General features: G+C 39.0%; 1 protein-coding gene across 7 annotated transcripts; it reads right to left on the bottom strand.

Annotated features, from left to right (window-relative positions):
• Window positions 1–2,151: 2,151 nt before the first annotated feature.
• Window positions 2,152–21,534, bottom strand: ACP1 (acid phosphatase 1). Of its 7 annotated transcripts, none has more exons than XM_088162351.1 (7): window positions 21,387–21,465; window positions 13,279–13,357; window positions 11,594–11,667; window positions 11,377–11,490; window positions 6,819–6,880; window positions 4,090–4,195; window positions 2,152–3,279 (listed from the first exon to the last, which is right to left on the bottom strand). In XM_088162351.1, exons 2-7 carry the CDS (start codon window positions 13,295–13,297, stop codon window positions 3,202–3,204), a joined length of 453 nt encoding a protein of 150 aa, XP_088018477.1. In that variant the 5' UTR covers window positions 13,298–13,357; window positions 21,387–21,465; the 3' UTR covers window positions 2,152–3,201. The 7 variants fall into 7 exon arrangements, with proteins under 7 accessions (XP_088018477.1, XP_088018479.1, XP_088018478.1 ...); XM_088162353.1 differs by lacking the exon at window positions 11,377–11,490 and adding an exon at window positions 11,208–11,321 and having other exon boundaries at window positions 21,387–21,424; XM_088162352.1 differs by lacking the exon at window positions 21,387–21,465 and adding an exon at window positions 20,304–20,402.
• Window positions 21,535–25,480: the final 3,946 nt, after the last annotated feature.

The following is a 25,480-nucleotide window of genomic DNA, read 5'->3' as shown; positions in this document are numbered from 1 at the left end:
GCTCTGAATTTGTTAGCAATAATTGCAGTTAAAATCCCCAGCATGAATCTGTTTTGCCCAGTACACTATTTGGTGTGTGACCTCTCCCAGTTCTTATCTCAACCCATGAGCCTTTTGTTTTATTTTCTCTCCCCTGTCCAGTTGCAGAGGGGAGCAAGAGAGAAGCTCTGGTGAGTGCCTAGCATCCAGCTAGGACCAACCTACTAAAATGAACCACAGGCACTTTTATCTTAATAATGGCATTTGTAGTTTCCATTCTATCCTCAGTTTGAACCACAAAATGTATAACCAAAACCAAACACAATCCTCCTCACCCTGAGAACTATAGGAGCTGAGATTCTGGAAACTGACACTTCAGAGCCTTCAGCATCCAACTGTGTAGAAGAAAGAATGGCAGAAGTACAAAATCCCATCCCAGAACATAGCTGTATTTAACAGGGGAGAAATATGTATTTTTATTTGCTTTCAATGATGACTGAAGGCTAAGTTCCACGTCTCAATGGATGCAATACATGCCTGCAGAAAACCTGTTGTTAAAGGGATAAACTTCTGTGGGATTCACTAAAGCTGCTCCTCCACAGTAAACGTGGATGGAACCCTGTGCTTCACTGTGGTTCCACAGGCCAGACCACAGGCCAATACTTAACACAGGAGTTTAAAATACTGTGAAGCTTTCTTTCTCTAGTAGGATACCCAAAATCTGGCTATACGAAAACCTTCTAGAAAATCTCCTTCTAAAAGGGAAATAGCAACTTATTTAATGATTTAATTAATTAATATAAATAAATTAATCCCCTAGAAGTTTTCTCTAGATTTAGCAGAAGCCACCATGCTCTGACAGAAAACACACCTATACTATAGCAGACTTTTTTTTAGTCTTTAACTTTACTACTTAAAATATAACAAGCTGTGGGGGTGGGGAGGGAGAAACAGAAGTCAGTTCTGTATCTTTTCCATTCAAAATTACATTTTTCATGAGTGGTATTTTGGATGTGTGAGCACTTAGTCATCTGCATGATACATGATTTGTGTCTTAATCCTGTATTCACTCTTTCTTTTTGAACCCAAATAATGGTTCTGTGCAACTGTCCTTCCCAAAGGCTATCCTTGTTCTGTATTCTGGGCTTCTACAAATTTATATAAAATACCATAGTGCTCCTTCTCCTCTCCCATAAAAAAACTACTGATTATAAAAATAAAACCAGCTTATTCCTCCTAGTAGAGGTGGTTCATTATTAAATCACTAGATTTCTTGCTGAAAATCTGTCTCAAGGCTGAAACTTTTAAAATGTGAACTGAATTTAACACAAGTTTTTGACTTAGTATCACTTTACAGAAAGAGTCCTAAGTCTAGTGAAGGTAAACAAACATATCCTCTTATTTTCTTTGTTATCCCAGCAGCTCACAGATAAAGATTTAAGACCTTTCAATCTTAGCCTTAATAAGTAGGAAACTACAGGCTGAATTCCTACATAGTCATGAATGGGAAAGCACAAACCATCCTGCTCTCGATCTTAGGAGTTATTTTACTTTCACTGGAATATTTAAAATGGTCATTCTGGCAGGGAATAACACTAGATTATGGCTAAATACTTTCACCTTTGAGGTTAGTGCATCAAACCACACTTAGGATCTTTTGTCCCTCAGTGCCCATAATTTTCCCCCATTTACTTTGTCAAAACATTAATAAAAGGAATCAAAAATATTTTTTCCAAAGTCAGTACTTAATTGGATCTGAAATAGTGTATTACTCTTTGTCCCTGAAAAGTGAAATAGCCATTAGCTTGCAATTCATTTTTTAAAAGTCAAAACTGATGTTAATGCAATAATGCACAAAGATTCTGATTTTGGTATTTAAGTATTCCTTCTGCCATCTTGCCTTTTCTAAGCAGATTCTGAAGTTTTATGTCTGATTGAACATTTAGCACAAAACAGAAATCTCAGTAACACAAACACATCTATTCTACAGCAAAAGTCCCAAGAAACTTAACACTGTGAAGTCTGCAACACACAGAGAGTGACACCAGGAGTCCAACCTCCCCAAGAATAACAGCATCTTTTGTTGAAAACCATCTCACTCCTAAAAGGTCGAGCAGGTTACAAGTACAAAGATTACAAGTTTCGAAGGCAGCAAGAGACAAAAGACAAGGCTAAATAAGAAAACAAATTTTATAGATCCAGTTTTACAGATAATGTGGTAATGCTAGTTCATACCAATGCTGAGAATATTCAAAACAGGAAAATCATCATGGTATCATGTATATTACTAATCTCAGTACATTTACATGTCTAAGGCAGACAGGAAGGGTGATGTTCAGAAAAGCAGGCACAGACTTTTACAAAACATTCAAATTTTGTCCAAGCGCAGAACTGTCTTACTGGCCTTCTCCTAATTTACTATCGTACTACAGATGGACTGTCTTTACACTGAACTATACTCTCAAAGAACACTTTAGACAGGCTGTACGTTCTCCTAAGTAAATCTGGAAATACTGTCTGACCCTCATGTAGGAACTGGGATTACAGCAAATTTCTCATCCATTGTATTTGCATGGATTTGAGTATTTTACTACTGTGAGATAGAAAGTGTAATTTCACATGTCGGCTTTTAAGCTGGTATGTCTTCTCCTCTAAGTGAATTCTGTGTTACATGTGCTTGTGTCAGTGTGCTAGGAACTGACCAGAAGAGCAAAGGAAGACTTAGTTCTATCAGGCAGCAGATCTTTTAGTCTAGCAGGCTCTACGTGAAACAGCTTCCATCCTAAGGCTGCCTGATGATACTGGGATGACACACCTAAGATACACATCAATTATTATCTCACAGACTACCACTGAAAATTGACTGAAATCAACTCACTGAGGACAGAATGACAAGACCTCGGTTCAGTTAGCATTACATATAAAGAAGCAAGGTGTCACTTTTGTAGTGCTTATGAGAAAGCACTGGAAGAGTTTACAGAAAAATTTATCCTGAATTTATAACTACATTGATGTGTGACAACATGGTTGATTATATTATCCAACTGAAACCTTTCTATATTTTTTCATTAGATGACAGAACAGCTAAAATACAAAATCAAACTGAGTAAGTATCGAATGTAGAGGCATAATTTTACAATTTAAATAATACATCAATCAAGAAAACTTTACATATTTCAGAAGAAGCTAATTATTTTCTTTTAGAAATTATATGATGAAGCATTAATGATACTTTTCCAAAAATGCTTTACAGCATCTGAGACACTGCTCGTAAACAGTTTCAAAGTCCTTTTCATTCCCCTAGAAAAGAAGAGAAGAAAAAGACTGTAAGAACAATACTGGCTAAAGAGCAAATATAAATTGCAGACTGGTTTCTCTGCTGTCAGTAATGGCAAGCAACAGACATTAGGAAAAAATAAAAACAGTGCAAATACTTGGTGATAGCTTTGGCATATTTCTCTAATTTGAGCTCAGGAATTTCCACAGACAAACTCTGACTTTGTATTCAACAGTCCTGCATGACTTTCCTTCACATATTTCTTCCACTCACTTTTGAGCTTTTTAAATCTTTTCCTTTTTTATGTTCATACTAACCTGTCATGTTGCCTTTCACAGTTTAGTGAAGCACTGTGTGGAAACAAAAAACCCAAAACAAATACCTTTTTGTTTTGAACCCACTTCCCACTAATACCATTTGATACTCTCTACTTCCTGGGTAATGACTAGCAATTCCTTATTCAGCTTTCCCCATGACATCAAGATTTTATAGAACCCTACTGCATCTTCTTCTCTTTCCTAAACAGAAGAATATTAGTCTAATTGTTTGCTCTTGGCTGGTATTATCCAACTTTTTTCACCACCTGTGTCAATGGCTTTGTCTCTAACTTTCCTGATGACATCCTCTTTGCAAGGAGGTTGATCAAACAGCACAATAACATTTTCCTTTCTTATCCCAGTAATATATAGTTTTCTTAAGTCATTAAAAAAAAAAAGTTCACACTTCACTTTGTGTAACATCAGATTATGTATCACATGCCAACTGTGGTATCTGGGAAGATTATACACTACACACACACTTTTTTTAATCAGGCCACTCAAAGAATTTCTTACATAGTACGGATCTTCAATGATAAGCTGTTTCTGTGGATCGTAAGTTCCAAGTAGCTCAATTTTGGCCTTGCAGTCTTTAACTTGGTTGCTTTTCCTGTTCAAATCTCTGTAAAAGAGAAAATAAAATTTTCCCCTAAATTTTCCTTCAGAATTTTGGCATCAGTATGAGATGTTCATGACCATTTCTAGACAACACAGGCAAATAATGTGTCTGGACTCTGTAAATTCTGTGGACTTTATGCTGCTTCTTGGTTTTGTTTTTCTTGTTATGTGCGTTCTTTTTTAATTGAGCATGGAAGACAAACTGAATTCAGAGCATAAACAAGCAGTCAGGCACTTGACCCATAGCTTAAAAAACCTTTGTAGCAGTCAGTTCATCAAGTTCTTCCTCAAATCAATTAGTACTTTCAACACTCACTCTTAGCTTGTATTGAACAAAAAACAGTGGAAATTATCCAGGCATTTTTCCAGAAGTACGAGTAAGATTCTCCTATCTGCTCAAAGCCACTGTTTTACATTGGTATGCTCTAGCTCATGTGAAATCCTACCACATTCAGTTAACAGAAAATGGTAAATCAGTTTTCCTTTTGATATACTTTAGCATTTCACCAGTTGTCACGTCCTCTTCCTTCTACATTGCCTCTCATTGATAAAGCATTCCAGTTTTGAGATGGCATTTCCCTATTTTCTTAAAAATGGTCATCTGTTATTCCAAAGGCACTTAAAATGCAGCTCCCATCATCTTCAGATAAAAGGCAGCTCAGTACTATCATCTTCACAATAAACTCCCAGAACATGCTAAATTATTTTAATATTACACATCTCCATACCAAATCATTTTACTCACTCACCATTAAAAAAGTCCAAGAAACCCCTTGTGAATACTTAGTCATAACCACATCAGTTTTAAGAAATTAAATTCTAATTATTAATTCTGATTAAAAAATTAATTTCAGATAGTTTAGAAATAGCAATGAGACCACAGTACCAGTTTTGCTTGAAGAAAAATCAGAGATCCTCTATCAAGATATTGTTTCAATTTGCACATTTTTCAATAAATTCTCTAGCCTTGTAGTATTAAAAAAAAGTCAGACCATCTCCTCAAAGGCTTTTGGCATACCACTTAATGAACAGGAGAGGGTCAGATGGCTCTGGTACTAAAGAAAATACATGTCCCAAATCTTCCTTTTCTGATATTACAGGCATTCCATCAACACCTGGAATCAGCTTGCCCTCCTATGAATGGTTTTAGCTTTCATATTTTTCAGATTATCTGCTGCTTGGTGTATAACTCTGAAACGTCATATTAGGTGTTAGTAAATTCTCTTCACAGGCTAGTTAAACAAAACAATCCCTTCCTAGCTAGAGAGTCAAGGACAACCCATACCCAAAAATCAGAAATAACGGTGAAGGGAAGGGGGCAAGGCAGGGGGCTGAGACGACACAGCCTGGGGCTGTGATTGGATAATCGACCCCAATATGTAGATGAATCAAAACTTACACGAGTGTAAAACTCGTGACCAGGATCCATCTTGGATTTGACCTGGGTGTAGCCCCAGCCGGGCTCTTGCACTGCCCAAGGTGTATCCTTTCAATAAATACCTATTTTATTCCTTTTGCTCTGCCTAGTCTCTGTTCCAGGTCAGCCTTTCCAGGCATCACCTAGAACTACAAATAAGCATTCCTAAGCAAAACGGTTGAACTCAGTGCAAGCTAAAGGCAAAACTTCAGCACAGCAGCAGCAATATCCCTGTTACAGTTCTGACATTTCTTCCGCTCTAGAGCTCATATAATATAAATTGTTAATTCAAATTTCTGTTTAAGAATTCAAGTGAAAATAGAAGGAAGCCTTGTCACGTCATTGCCTGAGACACTGCAGTCAAGCCAAGTGTTATATATCCTACATTCATTAAGACTGTGGAAGACAGTTTATTCAAGACATTCTAGAAAATTCAACAAAATCATACTTATTTCAGTTAAGTGGTGCTGCTTCTAGAAGACTTTATGTGTTACTAAAAGGGTCTTTATTTAGGTTTTGTTGTTGGTTGTGGTGGTTTGGGCTTTTTTAAACTAACATGACAATAGCCCTTACAAGCCCTTCCTTTGACACTTGTAGTTTATTAAATTCAGCTCTTTAATCCTCAATATGTACGTAATTGAGTAGAAATTTTGCTAGCAATATCCAAATTTTCACACTAGGCAGCTACTTAACCAGATCTTTCCAAAGTGCACTTAACTTTAGCACAGCTAACAATAAAACAAGACTTCCCCAAGCTACCAACCTTGCTTATTTCAGAGTTCCCTCTCTTTCTATACAAAAAGTAAAAAAAACCACACCATGTTTAATCCCTTCCAAGTTCCCAGTTAGTCCTTTAAATGCCATGCAATTAGAAAAACTGATCACTTCAATCAAGACAGTAAGTACATCCTCATTCTTAATTATACAGGCATTAGCTGTATATAGCATAAAGTAACTAAATTTCCATATCCTTAATCCTTGAGTAGCACGTATCACACAAATAAACCAATGAGTTCTGGCTCATTAAACTTATTAGAAGGGAAGAATCCATCCATTAGCACATCATTCATATACGTTTAAAAAAACCCAAAATCCCAAACAAACCCCAACACAAACTAAGCAGTAAAATGTGACATCTGTCTTCAAAGTGACTTATGAGACATCACTGCAAGTAATCCATATAAATTTGTTCAATTTCTTCATACAGTACCTTAGATTGCTCTCATCCATACAAAGTATATGATCAAAGGTCTGGAAATCCTCTTTAGTAATCTAGAAATAAAAACAGGTGCTTTAGCCTACAAACTGCATTAGATTACTAAAAAGGAGAGAAAAAAAGTGTTTTCAAATTCTGTAGCTTTAATTTATTAAAAAAGACACAGGTGGAAAGAATAGAATTGCGCCTGCATCAAATTTTACAATAACTTACAATCTTTTAAATATACTCTACTGTGATTATTTATCCATTCCTGCAAGTATTCCACCAAAAAAAAACTAAAAACCTGCATCAGCTATTTAACCAACCATTTCTATTTTTTTTTCTTTTACATTTCATGCATCAACTTAGAATATCATTAAAAGCTACATTTCTAGTACTTTTCAACTATTAAAACGAAAGCAATTTCCAATCATGGGAACCATGCAATAAAAGAGTTAAAAATAAAATAGAAAAATTACTTTCTTGATAGGACAACAGAAATGTAGGTAATCTTGAACCAATTGCAATACTTCCAATCTAGCAATCTGCCACTGCACAAGAAAAGATACTAAGTGAAACTTAAAACAGAAGTATGATGGTATGAGTTACAATCTCTTAAAAAAAAATGCATCTACAGTATTTTAGACCATGTAAATTCACAAAATTTGTAGTATGATGTGAAAAAAATCTGGGATCTATTGTACATCTTCCTACCACCTTTTTCTTTCTTGTAATTTATTGACTCCCAAACATAAATAGCAATTAAATTCAGAGATCTGAGTTCACAGTCATGTAGGCAAACACAACAGATAAACCACTAACTTAAATACTAATGTCACCTTCTTGTTATAAGGATGGCTACAGTTGTCATTTTATTTCAGCTTACGTTTAAGCCTTAGTTTAGAGTAAAATCTTCCCAGACCATTGCCACAATGCTGGTATATAAGGTATCTGAACCAGGTGTCCATAATAAGGATGAAGAAATGGAATAAATATTAGCATTCACTTTAAGACTGCCTTTTATGCATAGTCCTGTGCAAAGCATCATAACCAAGAAACTTGGGAAGATGGTTCAGAACAGGTTTTCTGGCACACATCCCTACAAAGGATGGGGTAGAGAAGGGAGTAAGCAAGTAAACAGCCAAAAGGCAAAATACATTATCCTGTAAGTCAGAGTTTTAACTTGTAAAAAATATTTACATATTAAAAAAAGTTTAGATGGCAAAACAGCCACTATTTTTTTTTGTGCAAACAGCAAATAGATACTGATTAAATTCCCATAACAGGGAGTAAGAAAACACAGACAGAAATTATCATCAGAAGAAAGCTATAAGTGAAACATTACACACAAAGAGAACTGAAGAGGTGAGACGTATCAGGAGTGCATATGAAAAGAAAGAGTTAATGATGAAAACCAATGCAGACTTGTTTATTTTCACTGTAAAAATATTTTCTGTATTCATGCTGTGCCTCTGACCTATGAAAATATTTTTGCAGTGGAAATAGCTCTGTTTTCCTGGCAAATCTAATCAGGACTTCTACAGGCTGCTTCTGATTGCTCTACACAGCTGAACACTTGCCCCTGTGAAAATATGAGGGCACAGATTTCTTTGTTGTACAGACAAGTGGAAGAATAAACTAGGAACACTTGTCAGTGTGACAGTTATTACCCTATGACCAGCACTAATATAGTTGTAAATGCAGCCCTAAAACCAAGGTTACCATTTGGTTTGTGCTTTTAAGCCCTACCACTAAGTCAGATAAAAAAAAAAAAGCTTTAATTGAGCCAACTCCAGGGAACTGAAGGTACTCCTCGAAACTACTAAAACTGGTACTTTGGGGGATGAAATTGAGGACGTAAAAATTTAGATACATTTTGAGAAGTGTAGCAGAGTGTTCAAGTAGTCAACGTTGGATGAAATTACACAGATAAAAATAATTTTACATTTTAAAAATGCATATAACAATTATTAAATTATTAGTGAAACATTTTCCTTTATTTACAGAAGGGAAATCTCATTTTCTCTGTTTGAAACCCACAGAGAGGTAGTAATCCTCAAATTTATCCAGTTGTAAAACAGTATTTAATACAACCTTCTTCTAATTTCAATTCATATTTAAGGCAAATGCATAGTATGAGTCATACCAAAATCAATTTTTGCCTCAGCATGAATAAAAGTGAAAATGATTAAAAACCTCTCTGGTTTGTGCATGAAAAATAGCAGCCTAGAGAATTTAATACAGCAATCTACCATCAACTAAAATAATAACTTTATTTTATATACAAATATATGAGGTTTTTTTTATACTTCACTTGAACTTAGAATATCACTGTATAGGATGGTAGGACACGACCGATTTATTATTCTCTTTTGCACAAACCATTCTTGTAGTATTGAATTTGAAAAAAAGCTAAAATCCATGATTATCATACTTACACAAAAAAATTACATCAGAGAAGGTGCTTTCACTGGGTGGGTAGTTTTCCACAGTATGAAGAGGACAATTGTACAAGGTACTTATCTTATGATAGTACTTCGAAGGCAACAGAAGATAAATCCCTACTCTCTATTTCTGCAGTTTCTGTATTAAATCTTCCTTAATCTGTTCTGAAACAAGTGTCACAGAAAATCCTTAAGTTTGTCTCTAGAAGTGAAACAAATACACTTGCACTTGTACTAACCTGACCACTCCACAATGTCCTATTCTACACTGTCAAGTACCTCTTTTTTCAGAAGTACCACAAGACCCCATCAGGTCTGCAGCTCAGAGAATCAGCAGAGACCATCTGACAGAAGTTAAGGAAAAAAAATAAATTTGGAGTTACACTGTTAACATTAGTGCAAAACAAAGTGTTACCTGTAGTTCAGGGATTTGAAGATTTTCTTTACAAAAGAAACTGTGTGTACTGGAATGATTTAGACAAATTTTCATCCTGTTAGTCTTTCATCTTATTGCCTCATTTTTTAATTTTCCTTCCCTGTATATGTACCATTTAAAGTTCTTCTGACTGAAAAATCTCTTCATTTGCCAGAATGTATAAGCAAATGTCTTCATTAAAGTCTTTTCATTCCTTTTCTGCCAAAGGAGATACAAAGATTTGCTTCAAGACAGAGGATCGACTTGTTTTGGGTCCTTTGCTTAAATTTAACTGCTCATAAATCGCTCTAGGAATACCTAGAAGAACAGTTCTCAAGTTTCCAAGGCATATCTTCTAAGAAGACAAACATGTCACACTAATGTGATGACTGAAACGCTGAATAATTTCAGTACCATTTAGCTTGTATATTGACAAATAATGACGTTTGTATACACTGATAAACAGTAAATCAAGACGTTGTAGCAGGAAAAGATCACAACAGACTTTTTTAGTAACCACTCTAATAGTAAATTACTGAAAAATCTGAAATGGTGATGTGCTTAATTCTGTTTCATATAAACAGAGATTAACATCAGGAGAGGTCAGCAGAGGGCAATTGACTAATTGAGAGAATTTATTTTTGAAAGTCAAAAAACTAAACATGTAGTCTTTGAAAAGTGAAGAAAGTAAATATGACCTCAGTGAGGTCTAGAAAAATTCTGAAGGGAACAGAAATGTAAGATAATAATAAGACTACTTGATCTTTTTGTCAATACAAAAACTAGTGGTGTAAACTCAAACTAAGTGAAGGTCAAGCCCTAAAGGAATATCTTATATCTAGAGAATAGTTAACTGAAGTAAATTATGTGCATTTATATGAGTGTCTGAATGATTTAAATAGATGCAGACACATTTACTTCCAATCTCTCTGGAATGCAGTATGGAAATACGTGTTCTTTTGTTAATGAAAATAGATACGAGTTTAGGTAAAACTTAAAGAGGATTTCACTAACTGGCAAACCTGCCTTTGACTTAAGAATGTTTCAAGGGTATGTTTTCCTCTGAAGATCCCACCAACTGTGCTACTAATCTTGAGTTTGAGTGCTTTCACTCTAATTTAGCACTCCTGATATTTTTAAAATATCTACATGCAAGCACAGAAGCTTTTTGTGATGGATGAAGGGGTATTCTACTTCTTTTTGGAACTACTAAATAAATATTCCTTGCTGAAGGACGCATCCCAGATTACTAGACTAAGTCCATTTTTAAAAAGTATTTTGAAAATGCTCAAAAAACATTTGGAGGCAAGAGTCCTCTATAATGCAATTGGTTCAATGCTTTCCAGTTATACTTCCAATGAACCTTAATAATAAAAAACTCTTTAAGCTTGACCAGAAGAGTTAAGTCATTTTGGAGTCCTTTAAAAAACTGCACAGAGTATTTACTACTTGATGCTTAACCATGCATTGGTCAAATGACTTCTGTGACTGCAATGGTTAGGGCATGGGTATGAATAAGGAAGAAAATATACTCTCTTCTACCTGTCGTGCTTTATGTGCAGTCTCAATGCCATGATTTCTTAGACAACTTAAAGCCCTTGAATCAGGGAAGCGCCCCACGTTCCAGTCTGAAACAGCGGCACTGTCTGTCCTCCACTGTAACAACAAAACAAATATATACACAGATTTTAAGAAAATTAAGGTACAGTACCTGCCTGGCAATATGATTCATGGTAATGCCATGCTTCTTCATGCAATTCTGTCCTCGATAGTCAGGAGGGCTTCCTATTTCATAGGCAGATGTCGCTGCACTGTCTATCCTCCACTACAGAAAAACAAATTCATATTTTTATGTTTCTTTCCTCACTGCTTATATTTCTGACTGGCTATGAGACAGTTATTTCTTGGAATAGAAATCAATAGCTTACCTTATGTTCAAGCTTTTCATCACTTACAAGTTTTCTGAAAACTGCTTCAGCTATTGGAGAGCGACAGATGTTTCCTATGGAAACAAGAGATTCAAGTGAATTTTCAGACTATTGAAAACAAAAAAACGGTAATTGTGTGGACTCTTCAGCCCAGATCAAAGATTTTTATTTACTCAGACGGAATGTAAATTGTGGATGTGAAAACCCAGACTGCTGCACCTGGGCTGGGGCAATCTCCAATATCAGTACAGACTGTAGCATGAAGGGATTGAGAGGAGCCCAGTGGAGGACTTGGGGACACTGGTGGGTGGAAAGTTGGATATGAGCCAGCAGAGTCCAAGTGCAGCCCAGAAAGCCAATCAAATCCTTGGCTGTATCACAAGCAGCACAGCCAGCAGGTCAAGGGAGGGGATTCTGCCCCTCTACTCAGCTCTCATGAGACCCCACCTGGACTAGTGCATCCAGTTCTGAGGCACCCAGCACAAGAAAGACACAGGGCTGTTGGAACAGGTCCAAAGGAGGGCCACAAAGATGATCAGAGGACTGAGCACCTTTACGTGAGAACTGAGGTTGTGCAGTCTGAAGAAGAAAAATACTGGGAAGATCAGATCTTACTGCAACCTTTCTATATATAAAGGGGGCTGTAGTGATAGGACAAGGGACAACGGTTTAAAACAGAAATGGAGAAGACTTGTATTGGACATAAGAATTTTTTATTTTTTTTTAATAGTAAGGGTGGTGAGACATTGGAACAGATTGCCCAGAGAAATTGTGGTGTTCCATCCCTGGAAATGTTCAAGACCAGGCTGGATGGGGCTTTGAGCAACCTGGTCTAGTGGAAGGTGTCCCTGCTTATGGCAGAAGGTTGCGGTCACATGAGATGATCTAGCTGATGGTCCCCTCCCACCCAAATCATTCTAGGATTCTATACTATTCATTGGTCTCTTGAACAAGTCCAAAACACAGTCACCACCATTGTGAAAATGTAATGAAATGGCTGAACAACCTGTAGTAAAACTGCTCTTGGTCACTGAAGTCAAGTCACTATAGGTAAAACTCAACCCTCATCAAGAGCAGCATCCAGAAACCCATTCTAACCCTCAAAAATTGAATTCAATTACACAAGCTCTAAAAATATCACAGGAAAAATAAATTCCTAACTTTTTTTGCCCAAAATACAGAGGATTAGGAACAAAACCTAACATGTGGCAAAGCTTAAGTGCTGTCAATCAGCCAACAAACAGTTAAGATACTTATTCAAATACATAAACAATCTTCCCTTTCAATGGCCTCCAACTGCCCTAGCCACTTGATCTGACCTTATTTTCAAAAAGAACCTATTTCGACAATGCATTACAGCCCCATTAGAAACTAAAAATAATGGATCTACAGCATATTTGTTCTGAAACTGTAACTACAACTGTGACAATCTATGGCAGACCTCTTAAAAATGCATGCAGAAATTCATATTTGAAAAGAATGAAGTGTCTCAAAAAAAAGTCTACTCAACTATTACTTCAGTTCCTTCTACCTCCCCATCCTTCCAAAATTTTCAGTAACTAGATGGATATTCATATTTGATATGCCACACAGATGGCAGTAACTCATACACACAAATCTTCAGTTCCCATCAAAATGTGTGACTTTGCTCATCTCTGATTTTTGAACAGATAAGTATAAAATACCAGAAATGGTGAAACTCATCTTTGTATCCTTAAATAACTCACTCTTCTACTGCTGATTACATTCTTTCCAAATCTCAAACTGTAAAAAGAAAAAAATGCCAATGAATAAAGCTAAATTTCCATCAGCAAAAAAAGACATTTTCACATGAGGCACTTAATCTCATTTTCAAACAAAACACCAAGGTAGATACTTCACTGCTAAAGAGAGAAGCTGCTATGACCTGGGCATTTAACAACTTGCTGTCACACGTGAACTAGAAAAGTCAGAAAGAGGGACGTGAAGGTCTGAAGCAACAGAAATTGACTGTCAAAGATTTAGAGAACATCAAATCAACTAAAAGGCAAAAGGAATAGGCTAACCATTGAAAAATTGATCTTGCCAAAACATTGAGTTCTATGTCAGTACATCTTCTTCCAGCAAAAAACATACTAATTCCATTGTTTGAATTAGTTTATTTAATGCACAGAAATGAAATCAGTCTTGGAAGAAAAACAAAGCAGGAAAAATTTGAGGCTCCCTATGTGGTTAAGTGAGAAAAGAAGTTAGTACTATTAATTATGAAAATGTTTAAAATAAGGTAATAAAGTAGAAAAATAATCTCACTTTTTGAGTTAAGCATTAAACAATACAGTTTCAAAACATGGTAACATACAGCACAAGACAGAAAATAACCTTCATATCAATGAACTCAATTCTTTGATATTGCAAGCCTATACAGCATTGCTCCTCTTAAAAACACATCAAGCTCCCTTTAAAAAAAGCATCATCTATCTTAAAAGGCTATTCCAGATGTTAATTTCCTGCGGCAGCCTAAGATCTTCCAGTTTCAACTTAGTATTTATTCCTAGAAGTCTCTGCTCATCTGATCTTGGTTAACACCAGTCTCTGTCTTTCCTTCAACAGACACAGAACTCTTGCCAAGCATAGCTGTGCCAAACGAAACAAACCAATCTTCATGAAATTAACTGACCTTATCTAATCACTCCAGTTAAGTCAGATCTGCTCTTCTTCTAATTTGAAATTACTTTTCTTGAATACTGACAAACAAAATGACATATTATACTACAGGAAAAGTTTGTTTCAATTTGTTTTTTAAATAAAAGTCTGTAACAAGTGCTTAGTGTTTTTGAAAATATCCTGAGAACTTCTACAATCACCTTTGACTCATTCACGAGTATCAAATTTATGATTATAACTCCATATTCATAATTTGTCCATTCCCCCTCTTTCTCAGTTACTTCAAATAGGTCATCTTTAAGTCTTTTTTCTAAACTATTACATTCTGTTTCCATTACACCAGCTGTTGAGGCCATCATATCATCCTGAAAAAAAAATTTTCTCTGTATGAATGGTCCTACACAACTGTGCATGGTTACCTTAATTACTACTCTCACCATTTCAGTACAAAAAAAAAAAAAAAAAAAAAAAAAGATTAATATTCTTGGACCTAGTAATTCATTAACTAGCTCCCAGAATTTCAAAATAGTGGTTTAGAAATAAATCTCTCCTGGCTTTTTCCATTTGTTTAGCCTTCTGCTTCACATGGATTGAACTTGTTCCAAATTTTCACTCTTCTACAGTTTGTTCACTTCTTAAAATATATGCCATAAATATAATCTTTAATGATAGTATATAAAATACTGTAACGAACAGCACCACGATCACTCTTGATTAAACATATTAACTACCACTTCTAGCAGTAACTAGAAATCAGTTGTATCATTTCTGAAACCAACACTTAACCCAGTTTGTGACTTAAAAATTAATGTCTTCCCTGATGACACATTCCAGGTATTAGCAGAGATATTAACACTGTTAGGGAACTTTAATCAGCATTCAAATCTGTTCTTGGGAACTACAGACAGAATTACAGAACTGACTTAACAGAAGCTCTGTTCCCCACATACTCTGCAATATTATTTTCCTCATGAACAACTTTTACCTCTGCTACTCCTTGCAACTGTTATCATTCATCTCAAGATTGACGTAAAGCCCTATCTTATCCCACTAACATATGCAAACTTAATCCTTGTTTTTCAGTCACTTTTCTCACTAATTTCTATCCATTACAGATACAGTTTTACATCCCACATTGGTCTTCCCAGGCTTTGCTGTTTAGTATTATTCATTTTTGTGCTGGGTAGTGCTTTGCCTGTTAAATAAACAGTTTTTTTCCACTTCTCTGTGTAGAGACCAGAGTAAGAACTCAAAAAATCAGGTGTTGGCGTAGGTCACTGTCACTGGAGGCTTTGTGCATAGAAAATGAATGAGAACATATGACTTCATAAAAGTGATTGACAAATGGTTCCAGTACTGATTCTGTGACTGAACTCCCTCGTCCTTGAATCATTGTATTTGGAGATGTTTGTAGGATTAATTTCAGTTGGCAAACTCTAGGTAGTTTGGGCACTAGTTTTCTATGATTGAAAATGTCACTACAACTTAAAGGCCTTGATATGCAAAAAAATGAAGGGAGAAGATGGATATTTGAGAATTCGAATGCTGCTATCTTCTACATAAAGCCAGCATGATCAGATTGGCTGGAAATACAACAAAGAGGAAAGCAACACCAGAGGAGGATAGATAGTGAAGATAATGTGTAGATAACGTTTAAGGAAAAGAATGGTTTTAGTCCAAGGAGGAAGGTAATTGCCCTATGACTCTTTCAGTGAAATTTTCCCTTCACTCTCCAAATATGTCTGTCAATCCATAACTTAGGAAATACTGTACCATCTGTGAGGAACCTCTCTGTAACTGTCATCTAATATCCTCACACCCACTAAATTAGTTGCCATTTCAGGAACAATTTTGTGCAGTCTAGATCCCCAGGGACAATACTTGTACTCAGTGATTCACAACATGCATTCATCTTCTGAAGACTTAGCCAAACTCACTTTGTACACCCAACAGTACACCCATCTTACAACTGCTCCTCCATCTCTGGAGGAGATCAGAAAGCCTGGTCTAAGCCAGTCAGCTTGTTGTGTTATAGTGGAGAAGTCATCAGAGAGAAAGAGGCAGACTTTATATAACACAGCATCATATTAAGCCCATTTCTGAAGCTCAACTACTAATTACATGAGCTATGTAAGTGTAAAATGAGCAAAGTACATTTTGATTCATCTCCACTTTTAATTATTTCTATGCTTAAATGAAAAAAAAATATATTTTCCGGTGCCTTTTCATATGTAATTACATATGTTGCTGGGTATTTCAATTATTTCTCAGTGATGAGGAATCCTTATCATTAATGCAGTTATGCACATTAACTAGATTGTATTTTGTTGTGTAATGACTATCTGCTTATTTCATTACAAACAAATAACACAACCAATAGACATTTAAGTCAAAACAATGTAGAAAGAAAATGTAGTTTTTCATGAAGAAATGTCCTTTCTGGAACCCACTCTCACTAGATGTGGCAAACGTTAGAATTAATGTACTGCATTAACCAGCAAAGAACACTACAGTTAAATGCAGTTCTGGAAATCTGTTTAGTACTTTTCAACAAAATCTCAGCTATTATTCCTAGTAAAATTTAGGAGGAAAAAGGCATCACTCTTGAAGAATAATAATAAAAAAAAAATATTAATCAAACTTAAAGCAGGAACAGGAAACAAGCTGCCTACAACATTTAACTGAGAAGAGTGTATATTTGACTATTTGACTGGAAAAATAGAAACGCTTATCACATCAATTAAGTTTTTCACACCGCATATCACTAAGGTTTTTTCTTTATAATCCAGTAACAGAAAAGAGGAAATTAAAAACTTATTTACATTTGATTAAAACAATCCATCCTATTAACATTGGTACTGATTGGCACTTGTCCACCCTTTCCTAATAATTCCCTAATAAAGGTCTAATAATTAATACAAACTATTATATATTACACTAAAAAGAGCTCCTGCATTAGAACCTTGTCATAGTGCAAATCACCACTGTGGGCTTACAAAACCACACGTATTAATTATTTCACAAAATCATAGAATAGTTATGGTTGGAAAAGACCGTGAAGATCACATCTGTTAACCCAGCACTGTCAAGTCCATCACTGACCCACGTTCTTAAGCACCATGTCTACATGTCTGTTAAACAGCTATGCAGCCTCAACTATTTCTCTGGGCAGACCCTTCCAATCCCTGACAACCCTTTTGTGATGAAATTTTTCCTAATACCCAATTTAAACCTTCCCTGGTGCAACTTGAGACATTTCCTCTCATCTTGTCTCTATTAACTTATTTCAGGTATTGTAGAGAGTGACAAGGTCTCTCCTGAACCTCCTTCTCTTCAGGCTAAACAACTCCAGCTCCCATAGCCACCCCTCATCAGACTTGTGCTCCAGACCCTTCACCAGCTTTGCTGGTGTGTCCTTCTCTGGACACAGCCCAGCACTTCAATGTCTTTCTTGATTGAGGAGCTCAGAACTGGACACAGCACTTGAGATGCAGCCTCACCAGTGCCGAGTACAGGGGGACAATCACTTCCCTGATCCTGCTTTCCACACTATTGCTGATACAGGCCAGGGTGCCATTGGCCTTCTTGGCCACCTGGGCACACACTGGCTCATGTTCAGCTGCTGTCAACGAGCACTCACAGGTCATTTACCACCAGGCAGCTCTCCAGACACTCTGCCCTCAGCACTGCAGGGGGTTGTTGTGATCCAAGGGCAGGACCCAGCATTTGGTCTTGTTTAACCTCCTATAGTTGGATTCAATCCAGCCTGTCCAGCTCCCTCTGCAGAGCCTTTCTATACTCCAGCAATCAACACCCCCACCCAACTTAGTGCTACCTGTGAACTGACTACAGCAGTCCTCAATCCCCTTGTCCAGATTACTGATTAAGATATTAAACAGGACTGATCCCAATACTGAGCCCTGGGGAACCAATACTCATGACTAGGTGTAAATCCATTCACGACTACTTTGGGCCCACACATCCAGTTTTTTTACCCAAGAAACAGTGCACCCACCCAAGCCCTAAGTAGCCAGTTCTTCCAGGCGAATGTTGTGGTAAATAGTGTTAAAGGTTATAGCAAAGTTCAGGTAGACAACAAACCTCTTTTTTCTCATCCACCAGGCAGGTCACCTGGTCACAGAAGATCAGGTCATTCAAGCAAAGACTTGCCTTTCATAAACCCTAATTCCTAAAGCCTGGCCTGATGCCCTGGTTGTTCTGTGCCACATGATGGCACTCACAACGATCTGCTCTATGACCTTCCCTGACACCATCATCAGGCTAGCAGGCTTTTAGTTCGCCAGGTCATTCTTTCAAACATTCTTGTAGATGAGCGTCACATTTGCCAACCTCCAGTCAACCAGAACCTTCCCAGCTGACCAAGACTGATGGTAAATCATTGAAAGCAGCTCAGTGAGCACTTCCAGCAGCTCCCTCAGTACAGGAAATATGGCTGGAAAGCAGCCTGGCAGAAAAAGACCTACAAGTGCTGGTTGACACCCAGCTGACAGCAATGCACCCATGCAGCCAAGCAGGCCAGTGACATCTGGGCCTGTACCAGCAATAGTGTGGCCAGCAGGACCAGGGCAGTGATTGTCCCCCTGTACTCAGTACTGGTGAGGCCACACCTTGAATCTTACATTCAGTTCTGGCCCCTCACTACAAGACACTGAGGTGCTGGAGTGTGTCCAGAAAAGGTGCCAAGGCTGGTGAAGGGTCTGGAACACAAGTCCTGTGAGAAGCAGCTGAGGAAGGTGGGGTTGTGTAAGCTGGAGGAAAGGAGGCTCAGGGAGACATTATCACTCTCTACAATACCCGAGACTGTAGACAAGTGGGAGTTGGTCTCTTCCCAGACCACTCGTAATAGAAGAAGAAATGGACTCAAGCTGCACTAGTGGAGGTTCAGGTTGGACAGCAGGAGGAAATTTTTCATTGAAAGGGTGGTTAAGAATTGAAAGGAGCTGCCCAGCAGGGTGAGAGAGTCCTTGTTCCTGAAGTGCTCAAGAACTAACTGGACGTGGCACTTAGTGCTATGGTTTAGTTGAGAGACTGGTGGTTGGTCAAAGGCTGGACTTGATGATCTTCAAAGTCTTTTCCAACCTTAATGAACCTGTAAATCTATTCTATGAATCTGTGATACTACTACCCATCCCTGTTTCCCAACTCAGGGAGCTGGTACACAGAGACGAACTGGTCTTAGCATGCAAGACTGAGGCAAAGAAGACATGAAACACCTCAGACTTTTCCTCACCCTTTGTCACTATTTCCTCCTGCATCCAACAAAGATGGAGATTCTACTTAGCCTCCTTTTGCTGCTGATGTATTTATAGTAATATTTTCTTTTGTCTTTTATGGCAGTAAACACTTTAAATTCTAGCTGGATTTTGGACCTTCTAATTTTTCTCCCTGCATAACCTCATTACATCCTTTAGTCCTCCTGAGTTGCCTGCCTCTTCTTCCAAAGGTCATAATTTCTCCTTTCTTCCTTCACTTCCAGCCAGGCCAATCTTCTTACCCACTGGCTCACCCTTCAACACATAGGGTCAGTGATTACCACTATCTTTAGAACATCATGTTTGGGAGAAAGGATTCATATTAATTAAGATGTTTTTGTACAACAACATTTGCATTGTATTGACCACTAGCTTCTAAACACACAGCAACTGATAATCCCTTACTAAAGAATGTTTTCCCTGGATTATTATTAGGGCTTGATTTTACTGTAATGTAAACATCAGAACTTATTTCACAAAACTAAACTCTTATTTTGCTATTCAGGTAATCTGCATGTCTCCTATTACAACAACAAAAAAGGCAGATAGCAAAAAGTCCAAACATTAACTAATGGTTTTGCAATAAAATAGGCAAAATGCCAGGGATTCACAGCACATAGGTAAGATTATGTGGGCTAGGAAGTAGATAATGTTAACAGCCCACCTACATCAGAGCAGAGAGCCATCCAGCTTGTTATGCACTGAAGAAAGCAGAAGTTTAGAGAAAGCATGTACAAAATGGGGCATGGCTCAGTAATCTATATAGTCAGGCTAGTTATGATTATCTTGCTTACCAGTAATTGATTGTCCTAAACTCCAGAAAAGCATTCAGGTGATTTCTGATCCCATCTACACTTCTGTTTTCTGGGACTTGGTGTGACAAGATTTACAACTGAAGCATGAAAAAATATCAGTAAAAGAAAGTTTCCTATTGCTTCCTTTTGGTAGCCTTTCAAAAAAGTCTTATTCTTTTCACTCGTTTTCATACCAGATCAAGAATTTCATTATTAGATCCTAACAGATCAGCCTCCATCAAGTTGTTTTTTTTTTTCTCTTAAATTCCTACCCTTCTTTCCCCCTTTTTACAGCGGCTCTAACATTAACGTCAGGGGTTCTTGTTGTGGTTTTCTCTCCCTTTCCCATGCCTGGTGCTCCCAACAGCAAGCCAGCGGGCAGACTCCCCGTTCCCATCCCGCTGTTCCAGAAGCCAAGTGCTGCACAATCCATCTCAGAAAGCCGTTCAAAGCCACCTCTCCGTGCTGCCCCTAAGGAGCAGCCTAAGGTCAGAGCTGGTTTATGCCTTTTTAGGTGTTGCGCTTCCCCACACACAACCTTTTCGTTTGTCAACACTGCATTTTACTTCTTTTACTACTTCCCACTGATTTCACAGAATCACAGAACTATTAGGGCTGGAAGGGATCTCTGAACATTATCTAGTCCAATCCCCCTGTTGAGGCAGAGTCACCTAGAGCAGGTTATACAGGAACGCGTCCAGGTGGGTTTGGAACGTCTCTAGAGAGGGAGACTCCACGACCATCCTGGGCAACCTGTTCCAGTGCTCTGCCACCCTCAACACTAAGCGCTTCTTCCTTGCTCCTATTGCAAAAAAGGCGCAGTTGCATTCCGCCTCCCTTCCTAGCTACTACTCCGGCCCTCCCCGACACGGCAAACCAGCGGAACCGTCTCAGGGCGGGACGCCTGCGACACCGCGGTGGGCCTGCCGCACTTTCCCCAGTTCCGGCCCTCGCCTCACAGCGCTCCCGCCCCACCCTGCCGGTGCCCCGGGCCGAGGAGCGGCGGGTGCAGTGCAGGAGCGGCGGGCACAGAGCAGGAGCGGTGGGCGCAGCGCGGGAGCGGCCATCCCTCGCCCCGCTCACCCAGGCACACGAACAGCACCGACTTCGACTCCACCGCCGCCATCTTCGCTCAGAGGACCTCGCGGCTGTCGCGCCGCCCGCGCCTCGCTTTACGGCACCAGCTGTTATAGGCGGCTGAGGGACTCGCCTGTTTCGAGGGGGGAAAAAGGAGGGAAGTGTGGAACGTGCCCGGGCCGGCGGGAAGGGAGGGACGGGGCGGGACGGGACAGCACCGGGCAGCGCCGGTGCTACTGAGAAGCCGCTGGCGGGAAGGGGAGCTGGCGCTCCGCAATCGCCCCGGCCCCGCCCGCCTCACCTGCGGCAGGTGCGCGGCTCAGCGGGGCCGCCCCGGCGCCGCCCAGTAAGGCTGCGGCGGCAGCGGCGGCAGCGGCGGCAGGAGGAGAGGAAGCGAGGGGGAGCGGGGGAGCCCCGGCCCGGGCAGGAGTGAGTATCCCGCGGGGTAGGAGTGAGGATCCCGCGGGGCCAGGTGGGCTCCTCAGGCCCGGCGGGCGCGGAGCCGCCCCCGCACCCCCGCGGGCGGAGCGAACGCGCTCGTACACCGCGGGCACGGCTGTGCTGGCACTCGCAGCCCCTTCTCGCCCGGGGTCACAGAATGTGCTGCGTTCTCCCCGTAAAAATCCAAGAGGCGTCGAATGCGGCTTTGGCCTCGCCAGGCTGCTGGTGAAATACAGCACTTGGGCGCTTCGCTTTCCAGGGCAGCTCGAGTGTCTCGTTTTTGGTTTTATTTAGTTGTATTTTATATCTATGTATAATATAGATAGGTTATATATACCTGCTATATATTGTAAGATATATATATGCGGATATGTTTTTATATTTTATTTATATTTAGATAATTATATCATTTTTTAAACTTTTGTATGTATTTATTTCTATTTTTTCTGCTGGGCTGTCCTGTACACTGAGTACCTGGCTGGGTTTTGTAACACCAGCAGACAGCCCCACCACGGCAGGGTGTGGCCAGGACTGGATTCCTTTGCTGCTTTTTAAAGACTTGCTTAGCTGGTCTTCTGGTCAAAATACAGCACTTTGGAGGCTAAATAAAACCTGCCAGATTCCTAATTTTGTGCCAGATCTGTAACTTACAAAGGAAAGCTGAAAAGCTTATATAGCATGTGCTGTGGAATGGAACAAACTGCGTGTTTCCTTTTATGCAGCTCGAAATGCTATCCTGCATACACCGCTTCTTTTGTAAATACAGTTACAGTACAACCACAGTCTTAAAAATTATCTAGTTGTTTGACTTTGCAGTGGATGTGATCGGTAATCAGCAACATAGTTTTTGTCCCCGGTGCCTGCAGCATCCTGCTGTTGTCAGGCCAGCTCACAGGTGTCGGGAGTGTGAGGTGGTGGAGCCAGGCAGGGGCAGGGATCTGCTCGCTTGTCAGACATGGCCTTGGTGAGGGAGGGCGAGATGAGTCAGTTGTGGCATTCTCATATGTGGCTCTGCCATATTGTATAACTGAGCAGTGCAGAGTGCCTTTAGTCCTGCTTTCTGTCGCATCAAGTCCCTTGTGGTGTCGACATTGGAAGCAGATTCCCCCCTCTAGACCCCTGTTCCTATGTGGGTTGGGGAAGATAAGGCTCTGTATAGAAGTGTGTGCTTTGAAAGGCCATCCTGGAGTTCCTTTAAAACCCAGTGTAGCAGTGTATGCCACATGTAGGCACATGCCTAGCTGTAATCTTGAGACAAAGTCTTTCATGTTTCCCTGTCTTTGGTAGGGGACTGGGAAGGATCCTTATGTGTTATCCTGCATTCTTAATTGAAGGGATTGTAAAGCATTGGAACAGGCTGCCCAAGGAGGTGGTGGAGTCACCATCCCTGAAGGTGTTCTAAGGTGACACTTAGGACTGTGGTCTAGCTGACAAAGTAGTGTTTGGTCAAAAGTTGGGCTTGATGATCTCAGAGGCGTTTTCCAGCCTAAATGATTCTGTCATTTTCAGCCCTCAGCAGTGGAAGAGACACAATTTTTGCCTTCTTCAGCTAATGGCAACTTCATATATTTGAAATGGACTGTGACAGAATTCACTGTTGTCCTTTGCATTGTGTCATGGTTTGTCACCATTAAGAATTACTCTTTCTGGTGTAATAAGCTCTCCATATTTGGGGACTTTTGAAACAGTTACTGCATTGTTGTAAAAGAGCCTGTAATGCAAGGCTGTTATGAAGGATAACCTGTATGACTTAGTGGAGAAGAAACACTCTTGTGAACAAGATAATTTAGAACTTTGGCAGAACTAGGGCTCTTCTGATTATTGATTAATAAATATCAAGCGCCTTCGCTTTTAAAATCTTTATTCCTTTTAGCTTGAAGACATTTTTCTTGTGTGATTAATTGTAGGAATTAATTAGTTCTGGGAATTGGTGACTTCTTAGATTTGATTCACACACGTAGTGAATTGAGACATCTATGAAGTGTGGAGATGAGAGAATCAGAATGATGGTGACAGTTTTCTTGACAGAAGTGTTAAGTATTTTCATTGGGAAATAAGCAGTCTATTTTGTTTAGGTAGTTAGTACTTTTTCATGGTGGTATAGAGGGCTATTGTGTAGTGCACATCTGAGTTTCATCTGTTACATTTTTATTATCTCTGTACTTCTGGCCTTGGTGAGAAAATAAACAAGATGTTGGTTTAGGATTTTTGTATATAAACAGCCTCGTTTTAGTTTAGCTTTTATGTGCAAAGGGTAATGTAATCTGCTAGGGTTGCCTTGAAGTTTATTCTTCTTTATTAAAATACAATTAGCAAGTCAAAATTAGGATTCCCTTTGGGATTTTCCCCTTACTCCCCTGTCTAAATTTCACATATCATACCAACTCCTGTATTAAGATGACATGAGACAGGTAGAACTGAATTTGTAGCTCTGACTTAGCTTCAGTCATGCTGCTTATCTTACTTGGTGGGTAGGACCCCTTTGGTGCCAATTGTTTACACATTCAACATATTATAGTAAGTGTGTATGAAGGACTTGCTGAAAGGGTTTCAAGTGGACAGCATCCTGGGGCATGGGTGTAGAGTGGATAGGTGTGGTGGCATGTTTTGAGCCAAAGCCTGCAATTCTTGTAGTACAAACTCGTGCTAGAGTTCACACGTGAGTCTCAGACAGCCCCCAGCACAACTCTGCCTTTCGTGCATGTTTTAGAGCACATCACTGTCTCTATATTCTTGAAAATTATGTTTTATGATTCTTTTTGCACAAATTGAGTGATTTCTTGCTCATGCCACTTGTGTTTATCCGCTCTTCTAGTGTAAAGCTGCAACTTGGTTGTAGAACTGTGGACTTGGGATTTTAGTATTCTTACAATTGCTAAAAGTTATAAGAATTTTGTAGAATTTTAGCTACGGGTATTCCACTACTCTCCCTCCTGTGCAGCTGAACAGACGTCTAATGTACTTTTTGGAACAAATCCTCTGTACCTCAGGCAGGTATCAACTGTCTTCATATGCCACAGTTCCTTAGAAATAAGGAATATCACCTAGTTGAAACATCTCACATCTATCAGGGGAACACATTTTTCTTTAAAGTATGGTGTTCAGCTTTGTCGATATCATTTTACCTTCATGTATTCCAGCTTTCATCAGAAAAGGACATGAGAGGAAATTCTGCATCTCTAATTAGAATTTTCTCCAAGCTGACTTCAGTACAAAAACTGCTGGGAACCCAAGTCGTCAAATGCTTTTGATAACACAGGAGACTCTGCGTTACAGGGTTTTTTTTCCTTGACTTTTCTCTGGGAAATAGTTAATTCAATGTGAGACTGAGGTCTGATACCGCATAAAGTTACAAAGTGATCAACTTTGTGTTTGAATTAGTTCTTTCCTCTCTGTGGAGAAAAGTTCTAAAAATTATGCCACAGTGAAACAGGGCATGGGTTTTTTACATGTTGTAGGATTATTTTATCACTAACAAAATGAATATTTAATGTGAAAAATATTGAGCTCCTGTGGTCTAGAAGTGCATACGTAATTGGTTGCAAGATTTGAAAAGGCAGCTTGTAAACACTAGAGCTGACCAAAAATCTTTGATGCTTTTGGACACTGTACATGACAGTAGTCACACTGATACAGGTATCAAGCATTATTACTTTTAT

Source organism: Sturnus vulgaris, chromosome 3 (assembly GCF_052056855.1).
Source record: "Sturnus vulgaris isolate bStuVul1 chromosome 3, bStuVul1.hap1, whole genome shotgun sequence".
NCBI lineage: Eukaryota > Metazoa > Chordata > Aves > Passeriformes > Sturnidae > Sturnus > Sturnus vulgaris.
The sequence above is the reverse complement of the archived record's forward strand: the minus strand, read 5'-3'. Positions and strand labels throughout refer to the sequence as shown.

Excerpts from the sequence above, each read along its gene's own strand:
- ACP1 (XM_014869540.2), bottom strand. The coding sequence starts at position 21,429 with ATGGCGGCGGTGGAGTCGAAGTCGGTGCTGTTCGTGTGCCTGG. Across the intron at positions 11,322-11,593 it reads ATGAAAAGCTTGAACATAAG|TGGAGGACAGACAGTGCCGC; the intron begins GTAAGCTATTGA and ends TTGTTGTTACAG. Across the intron at positions 3,280-4,089 it reads TCATTGAAGATCCGTACTAT|GGGAATGAAAAGGACTTTGA; the intron begins GTAAGAAATTCT and ends CTTCTTTTCTAG.